Source organism: Conger conger, chromosome 18 (genome assembly GCF_963514075.1).
Source record: "Conger conger chromosome 18, fConCon1.1, whole genome shotgun sequence".
Lineage (NCBI taxonomy): Eukaryota > Metazoa > Chordata > Actinopteri > Anguilliformes > Congridae > Conger > Conger conger.
This window is the reverse complement of record NC_083777.1, coordinates 31554569-31569568: the sequence shown is the minus strand read 5'-3', so window position 1 is coordinate 31569568 and position 15000 is coordinate 31554569. Positions and strand designations below refer to the sequence as shown.

The window sequence follows — 15000 nt, the reverse complement described above, 5'->3', positions numbered from 1 at the left end:
AAATGAGTAAATCGCAAACATAACATCACATATTTGCCGTGTGATTAGAGCTTTCTTGACTGAACGTTATGCTGATGTGACCATCACTGCTGGTATTGGAAGGCGCTGGAGTTCTAGAACACTGACAGAATCCTGAAACAACATTCTGAAAACACCTGCTCATGCAAAAGAGTCAAAGGCCTGTTTATAGTCCAGCGTCAGAGTATCCCGAGAACTCTCGACCTTATACGCTTTCAATCGATCAAAACCACCCGTCATACATCATTTTGGGCGCCTATTGAAACCCTACTACATTTTCTGAGCCAAAGCAAAACCCCCCTTTGGTATTTCGGGTGGAGCCTCTTCGTACAGGGCCTGGGACTGGAGGGGTTAAACCAGCCAATCAGAGGAAGCCCCTCCCCCTTCCTGTCTGACGGACGGCGTCTCCCCCGCAGGCTACGACAGCGACGTGGCGAGAGAGCGGAGCATCGACTACACCACCAAGATCTACGCCGTCAGCATCCGCGACATGACCGGCGTGAAGCCCCACCAGCAGCAGAAGGAGGTGTCGGCTGAGGAGAGGTACCGCCCTCCCGCCCGCGACCCCCCCACCCCACCCCACCCACCCCCCCACATCCGCCCGCCATTCCCACAGTGCACCTGTGCTGTCCAGGGTCTGCTCTGATAGGCCGCTCCCGTGTTCAGATCACTTTCAGTTACAGTGTATTCTAGCGCGTTCTACACACGCGCTGTCACAAAGATGATACACAGGAAAACAGGAATTTTCTGAATATTTTGTCATTTCCTGGCCTGAACTAAAAAAATAACAATACTCAACCAGTGGCGAGAAACAAAATCAGTTGCAACTGCTCTGCTCAGGTACAACAAACACGACGGATACACTGTAAAAACACAAACATAATTATTTCAGTTTCTCTATTTTAAAAGTCATTCATAATAATCATAATCAGAGTAGTGTAAATTGGATTTTTATATTTTTGTAAACTTGTACCGCTTACTTGGTGCTGCCATCTAGTGAGCACCAAAGGTATATCTAGGAAATTAAAGATGACCGGTCTATTTCGACCTTGATTTCAGACTTACCTGCCTACAGTATCATCTTCATGGTGCTAAAATCAAAACGAGAAAAAAGAAATGAAACGAGTTTAATTCCACAAAATTCCTGTTATAAGTTGTCAGCTGCCATTTGTACACTGCCCTCCCTTACGCAATGAAATATACTGTCATATATAACAGGATACTGTAATATATTTCTACGTATAGACACAGCAAAATATGCCAATGGCAATATATTGTCATTTTACATCCAACGTGACAATAATGTGTCACGTTGCACAAAATATTGCTGTTGTTATTCAATACCCTTCTCTATACAAATAACATTGCATTGTACATTTCAAATAGCAGATTTGAATTGCATAAATATGTCAGTGTTATGTTTAGATGTCATTGGTATGTAGCCTACATGTAATGGTGAAAATGTGAGCGCATCCTTCAGCGGTCACAACTGTATAATCAGCCATTCCAATATTTTTAATGACCACACACGTATGGAAGACTAAGCTATATTTTGTTACGTAAGGGATTTACAGGTGAGCATTAACTTTCAGTGTGAATTCTACCTGGTGTCCGGACCTTCAGCTGCATGCTAGCGTCCCCTGTATTGCAGGAGTCCAGAATGAAATGTGCATGCACTGCGGACTTGGTTAGCGGTTAGCCAGAGCTACATCGTTTAACACGTTGCTTGCCAGTGGAGTTCGCCTTTAAATACTTTTACCGTCACTGCCGATAGCAGCTTACATCGTGTTTGCTGCAGGTAAGTAAACAGCAGATACAAAGACGATTAACACCGCATATTCTTTACTTTTTTTCGATGACCATGGTGACCAATCCTAACCGAACCGTTGATAACAGAATGGACCGGCGCTTTCACACAGGGCTATACAATCATACGGCATTAAAATCGATATCGCGTTCAAAGCTAAGTTCTCGCTATTGAACTCTGACTCTTAGTTTGCAGAGATTATGTGTAAGTAAATGATTCAGTTGACAGGTATGACTTCATCCGGTGGTCTGAGTGGAGTTTCTCGCCAATCTCCCCCCATCCGCCCCATATCTGCACTTCCTGTTTCTTTAATCACCCTTTTTATTCTCCTTGACTTTTCCATTGTCAGTTATTGAAAGCTTTTTCGGCATTGAGTTCATTCCAGTTACACAGTATTTCCTCTGCTTTGTTAAATGCTGTGTTTATAGGACTGTACAGTGATTCTTCATTCATCACTCTCCTGTGTTGCATTTTTGCTAACCCATTGGAGCAGTTAACTTTAAGGACTGTTGTCGAAAGGCATATAAATAGCCTGGCGACATGTCATGATTGATGCTGCTTGATGTGTCTACACCAGTGGTAACCGACCCTGCTCCTGGAGATCTACCTGTTGGGTTTCACTCCAACCCTAACAAAGCACACATCATTCAACAGCTAGAGCAGGGCTGCCCAACCCTGTTCCTGGAGATCTACCGTCCTGTCGGTTTTCACTCCAACCCTAACAAAGCACACCTCATTCAACAGCTGAAGATGATGTTGAGTTGCTAATTAGTAGAGTCAGGCATGTCAATTTAGGGTTGAAATGAAAACCTACTGGACGGTAGATCTCCAGGAACAGTGTCGGTTACCACTGGTCGACATTGTATTGTAGCTCACAGTGGGAGCGTTTGACAAGTCGACCAGTTAGCCATAAGCACAACCAATTTTGAAGTTTACCACACCGAATAAAGATGTATCTTTTAATCAATAAGTCTCGTGCCCGAGGAGAAGTGACAGGACAGATGGATGTTCTGCTCTGGGGGTTGGTCTTGTCACCGTGTTTTCTAAGTTCACCCTGTCTCCCCCCCCCCCGCCCCGCCCCGTCATTAAAACGGCCATTATCCCATGCTAATGAACGTGTAGCCTCCATCCATCAGCATCTGCCTCGTCAGAAACTCTTAATATCTGTGTTATGTTTTAACCCGCTTTCCTCTGGAGGCAGGGCATCGTCAAGTAAGTACCTCCTGACTCACAGCCTGCTTACGAGGGGGGAAGGCTTCAGCCAATCCCACGCTTCACACGCTGCATACTTAACTGCCATTGGCCAACAGCCACATGTAAGCTACAGATCACTGGTAACCACAGTAACCAAGTAAGCCCAACAGTAAACCAAAATAAGAATTCGTAATTGTAACGTTAAGGACATTACGCTGCAATATGTCACAATATGCCACATATATATATATATACACACTGTACATTTGGAGCCAGTGGTTTAGCAGAACTTATTACATCTGTGTTCGATTAACCTGCCCCAGCAATACAAAGCCAGACTGATATTCTATGCTAGGCATGGTGCCATGAATGTCAACAAAAAAAACAGCTTTACCTGCCAAGACGGCTGTTCTACCGTGTGGTTTCATTTTTAATGTGATATCTGTGTCCATTTTATCAATGTTTCATGTTCCCAGCAGGTTAGATGTTTCTGTTTTGTGTAGTAATTACTCTGATACTGCAGTCCAGTTGGTTAAAAGACCTCCCGTCTGATATATCCTACAGATGTTTTATGGCCGTATGTACAGAGGAAGAGTGCGTATCTAGAACATTCTAGACTAAAGTCAGAGTCAGCAAAAAAACAACCAAACTACTTTATTTTGTGGGCCTTCCTTTGTTTGCTTTCTTTATTGATGCTAATAATAAAGGTAATATATATTACACGTATCCACTGCACTGGCATTCTAGGAAAATGTGTTTGTTTTCACTACAATACTAAAGAAATAAACGAGTATTTCTAGTGCTACTGGAACCTCAGTGATGACTTTCTTTTCCCCAATTACATATGTCCTCTAAAATGTGCATAATTTACAGTAGTGTCTGAAACTGACATTAACGCAAGTGAAGTATAGTCTTAAATCTCCTCACTTCCTCATACAGCTAAATAAATATTATAGCTAATGTACTTTATTCTGCATGGCAGGAGCAGCCTTAGATTTTGACATTTAAAGTTGTGATGGAATTCATTCCCAGTACAAGCCTCTAAACTGGCTCTGAACTGCTCAACTTTAACCCAGTGCCGTCAGTTACATCCCATGTTACCTTCTGCTGGATTTTGTCATTGGCATTCACACACAAGCAGATCTAAGCCTCTGTTTGTTTGCCCTGAAATAGTATACAATGGAGAATAACTTTTTGCACTGTTGTGCTATTACTAGTTTCAAATGCGAACAACACCTAAAGACTGGGAAGACTTTAAGAGACAGTATTCTACGCATTTTATGTTTAATATAAAGTCATTTAGTAAGTTAGCTTATAAAAGGTCCAGAGTTTAATAGTTCTATAACTGCTATAAACTAAGGCAGGTTTTGCAAAGGCCTGCTTATACAGACCTCGGTACAGGGCAGATTCAAAGTCTTTATAATAATGATGACTTCCTTGTTTGTCAGAAAATGAGTAAGAGATTCCATTATTTAATCATTCTTGTTTATCTGGTCATTTCGTGGAGAATTGTAGACTCCAGACGGCAGGGCTGGGTCAGCGTTTTGATCAGTGCATGCGTGGCCCGATTAGGGAGAGGAGGGGCCACTACATCTTGGGGGGGGAGGGCGGAGGTTACGCTCTCTCTCTCCACCCCCATCCCTCGTTCCGTTCCCTCTCGCTCTCTCTCTCTCTGAAGTCAGCTGACCTTGTCTTCCCATAAGCCCGCGGGGCAGAAGCACTGACACGCTCCTCTCTCCCTGTCCCCCCCTGTAGGAGGTTTAGTGCACAGTCCCCCAGGGACCGCAGGGTACGGCGCCCCCACCCCTCCTCCACTTATAGACTGGTGCACTCTTTCATTTCTTTTTTCCTTTTCTTTATTTTACCGAGCCCTTCTTCTTCTTTTTTTTTTCCTGGCATGCGCAAGGAGCATGGTTTGCGCCCCCCGCCCCCCCCCCAAAAAAAACAAATAATAATTTGCGGGAATGACAGTCTAGCTCTCCCAGGTTGCTTGTGCATGACCTCTGACCTTTTGGAGGCTACGCCAGCTCAGGGCGAATGGCGGCTGGTCTGAGCTGAATCTAAATCTCTCACTTGGCTTTGTCTGCTGCGCTGAAGGGGATCCAGGTAACTCAAACTCCTCCCAACTGTTGGCCGTCTCTCCTGGTGGGAGTGTCGCTGTCCCGTTTCGCCCCCTCTGCACTTGCCTGATGGCAGGGGGGGTGTCCGTCTCTGTTTTTACCCCGACTCCCCCCCTCCCCTGCCCACACCTCTGCATCCAAACTCACAAGGAGGGATTTTTTTTCTGCTACGTTCTATTTGGGGTGCCCTCTGAACTCTGAACTCTGAACTCAAACACGCTGCGTGTTCGAGTTCAGAGGACTGAGAGGGGAGATCTGGAGGATGTGGGGGGTCCACAGTGACCCAATACTGATCCAGGGTCAGCTAAATCAGTCTCAACACTAATCCACAGCAGTTTGCAGAAAGAATCCTAAACTGTTCCAGGGTCAGTGGCATGGGTGAAAACAGCCCATAAAAGGATGTAGCAGGAAAAAAAGGCCAGTGCTGTAAATACGACCTCCTTTGAGGGGGCAAGCCACAGCTGGTAAAGCACTGCCCAACACTGCCTCATCACTGGCTGCACTGTGCCCACAAATACGCTTAAATACGGCCACCATTTTGAAACATCAGCACGTACAGAGGCTAGTGCTTTACCAGAGTCCTGCAGCTCTGCCCCAAGCACCCGCCTGAGGGGCAGTTATGCACTGCAGCATCCTGAGCAGTGGGATAACTGATTCACTGCACTTCCCCCAATGCAGTGCCAATGTGGTTCTCTCCTTTTCCTTCCCCCTCTCTCTCTCTCTCTCCCTCTCTCTGTCACCCTCTCTCTCTCTGTCACCCTCTCTCCCACTCTCTCTCCCTCTCTCTGTCACCCTCTCTCCTTCTCCTTCTCTCTCTCTCCCTCTGTCACCCTCTCTCCTTCCCCCTCTCTCGCTCTGTCACCCTCTCCCTCTCTCTGTCACCCTCTCTCCTTCTCCTTCTCTCTCTCTCCCTCTGTCACCCTCTCTCCTTCCCCCTCTCTCTCTCTCTGTCACCCTATCTCTCACTCCCACTCTCTGTCACTCTCTGTCACTCTCTCCCTCTCTGTCACTCTCTCTCTCCCTCTCTCCCTCTCTGTCACTCTCTCTCTCCCTCTCTCTGTCACCCTCTCCCTCTCTGTCACCCTCTCTCTCTCCCCCCCTCCCTCTCCCTCTCTCTCTCTAACCTGTGCGTTGCTGGTACAGTGGTCTGTTGGACGTTCCCTCCCTGTCTGTCGATCCACCCCAGGTTTGTGTGCCAAGGCCCTGTCTCTGTCTGGATAATGTGATAGAGAATGTGGTCTGACGTCTCCAACTCAGAGCTGATAACGCGGGGGTCCAACCATTACCCATTGCGCATTAATGACAACACTAAAAATATCAGTCCAAGAAATCTTATTTCAGTTATGTAGCACTGACCATTTCTCCTTATTTTTCTAATTCAGTAGCATAATTTCCATTACATCGTTTCTGTAACAATGACAATTTAGTGGCATTGTGAGGCTACACTGCATGATGTTTCACACAGCACAACTGCAGTACAGTCAAGTCATGTTAGTGATACAATGGGGGAGTATTTCTCTCTGTAATGAGAGAATGCAGTAAGCGTTTTTAGCACTCGGAACCAGGCATTGGCAAGCCTACATGTCTGTGTGATTGTCCAACACGCCGTGGTGTGTGTGAGGCGCTCACCCTCAGCATCTCTCTGTCCTAGCTGGATGTTGTGACCGTGATCTCCGTGTGAGCCGTGTACACCAGTGGTGTGTTTTTGTGCGTCTGTGCGCTTTCTGGTGTCGTTAACACAAAAGCAAAAAGACACAGAAACTACACAAATCATCTTACTCTACTGTAGGAGCACGTGGGCATATTTTTATTAGAAATGAGGCTCACTGTTAACCAATAGTATCATTATACTGATAAAAATTTTTATTTTTTTAAATGACCAATCTCATCTTTGTTCCATGCTCTATATATCTGGATGTATTCAACAAAATTGTGTGCATTACTGATGTATAATTGTTGTATAGCCAAGTTGAAATGCATAGCTGTGTTATTCTGGTTTGAAACGTGTTTGTTGTGAACATGGTGCCAGTACAGGTAAGAGACACGCTGTGCTGGGAGCTTCAGGAGGGCCGGGGGCAGGGGAACAGTGTCAGTCTACACGCGTGCATGAACCTCAGCATTAAATCACAGTTTTCATCGGTCTTACTTCACAAGGACAGTTCGCCAATTAGATTTTAGAGACCACCAAAGTGTGTCTGCATAGGAAAAGGGGAGCACTTACATTTAATCAGTGTTCAGGACAAATCTCCATTCATGCCAGGCTGATGTCTGGTAGATCAGGAGAACGTTGTTTGTTAGGGTCCCAGGACTTTAAATGGAACAGACATACTTTCACTCAGAGAGCAGAATCGAGCTCGATTTCACATCAAACAGAAGAGAAGAGTCCCTCGTAGTTTTATTTTTATACTACACGTATGCTCCGAAACGTCCACACATGCTACCTGCCTTGATTTTATCTTAGCTTTGTGAGTTTGGCTAAATGTGTAGCAGGCAAATCACACTGTTACAATGCAACTGCTGTACTACAGCCCCCGTTCAACGGGGGAAGGGGGAAGGGACAAAGAAGATTGCTGAGTTGCCTCAAACCCCAACCCTCACCATTCTGGCCCGCAGCTAGTGCTAAAGTCGAGCCACGCTAACGAGGCAGAGCAGCGTTTACCTCAGTGAAACAAAGAAATCTGTGTTTGACTCGTCTACATAATAATACCAAGCAGTCTATACTCATTTTAAGTTCAGTGTGATTTTAGACTCACAAATACATATTGAATACTGAATGAGTTACGATGATGTACCAAACCAGTTTAGTTTACAGTTCATAGCTGGGCAAGTGCCAGGGGGTCTGATGTTTTGGTTAAAGCTTGTAGGAAGTGATGTCGTTGCTGACTTCCTGTCTGCTCTCTGTAGGCCCCCAGTGAGCAGAGCAGCTCCTCAGCCAGACAAACTGCAGAAGAACAACGTGACCAAGAAGAAGAAGCTGGTGGAGGTTCGTACTAAAGTGGGTGTACGTCGGACTGATTCATTACTGTACAGTGTGTTATTCTGGACTGTGGGGCCCCTTGTGTATGGGGTTTAGTTACAATCTGAACTCTAGACTATATTTATTGTTAATTACACTTTTTTTTAGAATGCTTTGTCCCCATTTTCTCCCAATTTGGAATGGCAAATTGAATATTTATATCAAACTGCTGCTCACACTATCCACTCGGGAGAATGCAGCCAGTCACACCATATGTTTCTATCTTCTGGTATAGTATCATACTGTCATTGCCCATTCTCAGGGATCCACAGAGAGTTTTTAAAGCATAGCTTACAGTTTTCCGCAGTGTTTGCAGACAGGTATCTGCCCGTGTCTGCAGGAGCTGGGCTTGGATCACGTGTTTGGGTACCGAGGCTTCGACTGCCGGAACAACCTGCATTACCTCAACGACGGCACTGACATCATCTTCCACACCGCCGCGGCGGCACTGGTGCAGAGTCTCTCTACTGGTATGAACACACACACACACACTCTCTCACACACACACACATACACACACACACACACACACACACACACACACACACACACTCTCACTCACACACTCACACACACACTCTCTCACATACACACACACACATACACATACATACACACAGACTCTCACTCACAGTCACACACACAAACACACTCTCTCACATACACACACACACTTTCTCACACACACACACTCACAGTCACACACACACACACACTCTCTCTCTCACACACACTCTCTCACACACACACTCACTCACACACACACATGCACACAGACACACACACACACACTCTCTCTCACACACACACACTCACACACTCTCACTCACGCACACACATGCACGCACACACACACACATACTCTCATACACACTCACATACACATATACTCACACACACACACTCACACACACACGCACACACTCACACACACACAACCTCCATCTCACACAAGCTTCTCATATTTCCACAGGGACACAGAGCTTCTACCTGGAACACACAGACGACATCCTCTGTCTGACCGTCAACCAGCATCCCAAGTACAAAAACATCATTGCCACAGGACAGATAGGTAGGTGTGAAGTGGTTGTGCAGTCCTCTGTGGATGTGTGTGCAGTCTGTGTGAGTAACATACTGTATACACACACATGGGTGGGTAGGTGGGTGGGTGGGTTTCCTTAGGTGGGGGACAAAATTTGTTCTATGCTAATCAAAGCTCTCAAATCATTATAATTTGCCCCGGTTCACTTTTATTTTATTAAATTTCCTTGCATTTCCACACTTGTTGCACATTTTCCAAATATCATCGCATGCATTTTTTTGAGTTGTTTTTGTTTTTTGAGTGTTGGATCTTGGTTTTGAGTATTTGATCTTTGTTTTGAGTGTTGGATCTTTATTTTGAGTGTTGGATCTTGGGTTTGAGTATTTGATCTTTGTTTTGAGTGTTGGATCTTGGCTTTGAGTGTTGGATCTTGGCTTTGAGTGTTGGATCTTGGCTTTGAGTGTTGGATCTTGGTTTTGGGGCTAGTGTGATGTGACTTTTTCCACCTTCTTTTGATGCTTCCTCGTTTGCATTGGCCACACCCCACAGGTGATGTCACAGAGGTTCCAGGTAAGACGGCAAGACCAATCCCATTTCTTGCCGACGTAAAAGTCCAGATTCAGGTGCTGCTTAGTTGCCCCTTATTGCCCTGTTTTTTGTTTTTTTTGTTAACTACAGTTTTTAAACAAATTACAATTACATATAAACAACACGTGCAAAATAACCAATTATTAAGTATATATTTTATAACAAAATTAATACATAATTTATTATGTAATAAAAGGCAGGTTACACTCTTGCGGAAATAGCTGTCAAAATCACTCAGACAATGGAATTATTTTTGCCAATTGTCCCAGACACAGGTACTTTGCTGTGCTTATCAGTGTTGTCTTTTAAAGTGCTAGGCTAGATGGGCCAAAGGCTATTTTCCACCTGCTTGGACAATAAAGTGGTATTCTAGTCTATTCTGTTCTCACCCTGAAGGACTGTGGGTCTGGTGACCTGGGGTACTCATTTCTGTTGTACAACACTCATGTGTTGTTTTTTTATTAACCCTCCCCCCCAATGTTGTGTGCCCTCTCCCTGTAGTTCAGTGTGCTGTATAGTATGTTATGTCTATGCAGTCTTAAGAATCACCTTCCCCCAAACCGCACCCCACCCCCCTAATGCCCCAACATCACATATCCATTAGCCTTCATGTTCCATACTGCCTTCTGTCAAAACTGCCAAAATGATGTGGCTTACAGGAAACTGCGTTAGGGTCACAGGAAATTCACCCTTTTAGAGTGACAGGGAATTCATTCTGTTAGGGTCACAGGAAATTGACCATATGAAGAGTGTCTCTGAGGGATGTGTGTGTGTGTGTGTGTGTGTGTGTGTGTGTGTGTGTGTGTGTAGGTGTGTGTGTGAGTGTGTGTGTGTGTGTGTGTGTGTGTGTAGGTGTGTGTGTGTGTGTGTGTGTGTGTAGGTGTGTGTGTGAGTGTGTGTGTGTGTATGTATGTCTGTGTGTGTGTATGTGTGTGTGAGTGAGTGTGTGTGTGTGTGTGTGTGTATGTGTGAGTGTGAGTGTGTGTGTGTGTGTGTGTATGTGTGTGTGAGTGTGAGTGTGTGAGTGTGAGTGTGTGTGTGTGTGTGTATGTGTGAGTGTGTGTGTGTGTGTGTGTGTGTGTGTGTGTGTGATGAGCCGCACCAACGCTCCCCTCTCTCCCAGGCACCACGCCCTGCATCCACGTGTGGGACGCCATGAGCAAGCAGACGCTGTCCATCCTGCGCTGCTCCCACGGGAAGGGCGTGGGCTACGTGCACTTCAGCGCCACGGGAAAACTGCTGCTCTCTGTGGGGGCGGAGCCCGAACACACCATCACCGTGTGGCGCTGGCAGGAGGGTGCGTCAACCTGCCTTCATCATCATCATCATCATCAGTGTTATTACCATTATGATCATCATCATCATCATCATCATCATCAGTGTTATGACTTATTATTACTTATCATTATTATTGTTGTTGTTGTTGTTGTTGTTGTTGTTGCCCGGCACCTGGGAGAGTGTGTGGGTCATGCCTGTGCCTTTTGGGGGATTTCAGGTTCCAAGGTGACCAGTAAGGGGGGGCACTCGGACCGGATCTTCGTGGTGGAGTTCCGTCCGGACTCGGACTCGCAGTTCGTGTCGGTGGGAATCAAACACATAAAGTTCTGGACGCTGGCCGGCGGCTCCCTCATGTATAAGAAGGGGGTGATCGGGTCCGTGGAGGACGCCAGGATGCAGACCATGCTGTCCGTGGCGTTCGGTGCCGTGAGTGAACGCACGTTTACTACCGAAGATACGGCACACACGACTCTGTCTGTCCTCAGTAACAGCTCACATAACCGTGATCACATGTTTAGCAGAAATACTTCATCCACAATACTTCATACTCTGCCTCTGATCAATAACAACCGGCATAATAGTGATTTAGCAAAGATCAGTCATACATAACCCTCTGTCTTTGTTCAGTAACAGCTTGCATAACAGTGATGGGTTTACTGTCCTGTCTGTTTCTCCTCCCAGAATAACCTGACGTTCACGGGGGCCATTAACGGGGATGTGTTTGTGTGGCGGGATCACTTCCTGGTGCGCGTGGTCGCCAAAGCTCACACCGGGCCGGTCTTCACCATGTACACCACACTCAGAGACGGGCTCATCGTCACCGGGGGCAAGGAGAGACCGTGAGTGTGTGTGTGCGTGTGTGTGTGTGTGTGTGTGTGTGTGTGTGTGTGTGTGCGCGTGTGATGTGTGTGTGATGTGTGTGTGTGTGTGTGTGTGCGCGTGTGATGTGTGTGCACGTGTGTTTCAGCACTAAAGAGGGCGGGGCTGTGAGCAGTGTGTGTGTGTGTGTGTAGTGTGTCTGTGTATGTGTGTGTAATGTGTGTGTGTGTGTTTCAGCACTATAGAGGGGGGGGGGGGGCGGGGGGCAGTGAGCAGTGTGTGTGTAATGTGTGTATGTGTGTGTAGTGTGTGTGTATGTGTGTGTAATGTGAGTGTAATGTGTCTGTGTGTGTAATGTGTGTGTGTGTGTGTGTGTTTCAGCACTATGGAGGGGGGGGGAGGGCAGTGAGCAGTGTGTGTGTGTAATGTGTGTATGTGTGTGTAGTGTGTGTGTATGTGTGTGTAATGTGTCTGTGTGTGTGTGTATAATGTGTGTGTGTGTGTGTGTAATGTGTGTATGTGTGTGTAGTGTGTGTGTATGTGTGTGTAATGTGAGTGTAATATGTCTGTGTGTGTGTGTATAATGTGTGTGTGTGTGTGTTTCAGCACTAAAGAGGGAGGGGCTGTGAAGCTGTGGGATCAGGAGATGAAGCGTTGCCGGGCGTTCCAGCTGGAGACGGGACAGACTGTGGAGTGTGTGAGATCCGTCTGCAGAGGGAAGGTAAGGCCTGCGGAGCGGCCATTTTAACATCAACCGCTACAGAGCGGCCATTTTAACATCAACCACCACAGCAACATCATCCATTACAGAGCGGCCATTTTAACATCAACCACTACAGAGCGGCCATTTTAACATCAACCGCTACAGCAACATCAACAAATGTAGAGTGGCCTATGTCCCATGAATGGACATTTGCCCACACACGCCTGTGTGAATTTTGCGGTTCCCTCCCAGGGGAAGATCCTGGTGGGAACGAAGGACGGTGAGATCATCGAGGTCGGGGAGAAGAACGCGGCCTCCAACATCCTGATTAACGGGCACATGCAGGGCGAGATCTGGGGCCTGGCCACGCACCCCTCCAAAGACATGTTCATCTCGGCCAGTGACGACGGCACCATCCGCATCTGGGACCTGGCCGACAAGGTGAGCCCCAGGGGACAGGGCCCGAAATATGGCTCGCACGTTCCGGCCCTGTATAAAGCCTAGTCTTGAAAACCCCCAGTGTGTCTGCCTCCACTACATGTTCTGGCAAGCTATTCCACACAGTGATCACTCTCTGTGTGAAAACATGAATGTATTGACAACACTTTCATGGTTTGGTTGTAAGCAGTGCTGTGGTGTTTTGTATGTTGTTGATTGTTAAAGTGTATGTTTGGTTGTAAGCAGTGCTGTGGTGTTTTGTATGTTGTTGATTGTTAAAGTGTATGTTTGGTTGTAAGCAGTGCTGTGGTGTTTTGTATGTGGTTGATTGTTAAAGTGTATGTTTGGTTGTAAGCAGTGCTGTGCTGTTTTGTATGTTGTTGATTGTTAAAGTGTATGTTTGGTTGTAAGCAGTGCTGTGTGTTTTGTATGTGGTTGATTGTTAAAGTGTATGTTTGGTTGTAAGCAGTGCTGTGTGTTTTGTATGTGGTTGATTGTTAAAGTGTTTGGTTGTAAGCAGTGCTGTGGTGTTTTGTGTGTGGTTGATTGTTAAAGTATATGTTGGGTTGTAAGCGGTGCTGTGGTGTTTTGGCAGAAACTGCTGAACAAGGTGAGTCTGGGCCACGCGGCGAGGTGCACGGGGTACAGTGCGGACGGAGAGATGGTCGCCATCGGCATGAGGAACGGGGAGTTCATCGTCCTCCTGGTGAACTCGCTCAAAGTTTGGGGCAAGAAACGGGACCGCAGCGCCGCCATACAGGACGTCCGGTGAGCGGGGCGGTGAAAAGGGGGAGGGCGGGGGGGGGGGGGGTACTCTCTTTCGATTGCCAGGTGGTGGAGATCTGTGTCTGAGAGATAAACAGGTTTTGGGGAGTCAATGCGGTTGTGGAGCTCTGGAGTAATAGATCTTGGGGGGGATCCATCGCGTATAGGATGGTGAGGGCTATGGAGCTTTGGGGTGCTGAGTTGTGGTAACATGCACCATTATCCCCAATTATATCAATATTTATTGTAAATGTCTGTGATACGTCTAACATCTTAGTCATATGTACAGTATGCTCGCTAGTATTTAGATGACTCCAGAGGACCTACGTACCTCAGTAGTAACCTAGCAACACTGTTGACAGACATCAGGGGAGCTAAAATTGGCCTGACCTCGGGGATTAGGGCTACAAATCTTTCCACTCAACTCTGCGTTGCGTAGAGCAGCCATTACACCCCCTCCTGATTTCACTTCACTTTTAAACAGGATGAATTAATGATCAAATGGCCCGAGTATTATTTCAAAAGCAACGCTAGTAGCCAGGGGTGTTCATTACGCAGCTTTACTGAAGTAACTACTGTGATGTTTTGGTTATTTTATGCTCTCTTTATCTTATTGCACAGTTGTCAGGTGTACCGTTCTGTATTTTTTTGCTTAAGTAGTGCAGTTTCAGTGCTGCTGTTGTGCTAATTGGCTGGGAATAGCAGTAGAGTTCAATTAATCAGCTGAATGAACAGTCGGGTAGAACAGTGTCCTTCACTGTAATATTCATTTAGCTGTTAGAAGTGCGGTTTAAGCAGGTTCTCTGAATTAAAAAAAGAGCAGCTATAGCAGGAATTGGATTAAGGGAGTATATGTATGGTTGGCTTTACTTATATTCTCTTTCATAGACCAAACAGATCTGGTGTACTTTTGAGAGGGTTGACCCCTCTGTGCCCCCTGACCAGGTTCAGTCCGGACAGCAGGCTGCTGGCGGTGGGCTCCATGGAGAGCACGGTGGACTTCTACGACCTGACACTGGGACCCTCGCTCAACCGCATCGGCTACTGCAAGGACATCCCCAGCTTCATCCTGCAGATGGACTTCAGCGCTGACAGCAAGTACATCGAGGTAGGAGGGCCTCTATGGGCCACAGATACTCTACTCTACGGGGCACAGATACTCTACAGGGCATAGATACTCTACAGGGCACAGATACTCTATAGGGCACAGAT

The 15000-nt window shown here is 46.4% G+C and overlaps 1 protein-coding gene across 3 annotated transcripts in view; it reads left to right on the top strand.

The window, feature by feature from the left end:
• The window catches only part of LOC133118236 (echinoderm microtubule-associated protein-like 6), a 129602-nt gene that overhangs the window by 107775 nt on the left and 6827 nt on the right, over positions 1 to 15000 (top strand). The window contains exons 27-39 of one of the 3 annotated variants that reach the window (XM_061228065.1): positions 435 to 561; positions 3023 to 3037; positions 5117 to 5125; positions 8044 to 8122; positions 8496 to 8625; positions 9129 to 9233; positions 10882 to 11082; positions 11281 to 11489; positions 11745 to 11902; positions 12489 to 12603; positions 12838 to 13026; positions 13619 to 13791; positions 14734 to 14896. In XM_061228065.1, coding sequence (XP_061084049.1) covers positions 435 to 561; positions 3023 to 3037; positions 5117 to 5125; positions 8044 to 8122; positions 8496 to 8625; positions 9129 to 9233; positions 10882 to 11082; positions 11281 to 11489; positions 11745 to 11902; positions 12489 to 12603; positions 12838 to 13026; positions 13619 to 13791; positions 14734 to 14896 — 1673 coding nt within the window. The remainder of the gene's footprint in view (positions 1 to 434; positions 562 to 3022; positions 3038 to 5116; positions 5126 to 8043; positions 8123 to 8495; positions 8626 to 9128; positions 9234 to 10881; positions 11083 to 11280; positions 11490 to 11744; positions 11903 to 12488; positions 12604 to 12837; positions 13027 to 13618; positions 13792 to 14733; positions 14897 to 15000) is intronic. The other 2 variants (XM_061228064.1, XM_061228063.1) reach the window with 2 other exon arrangements.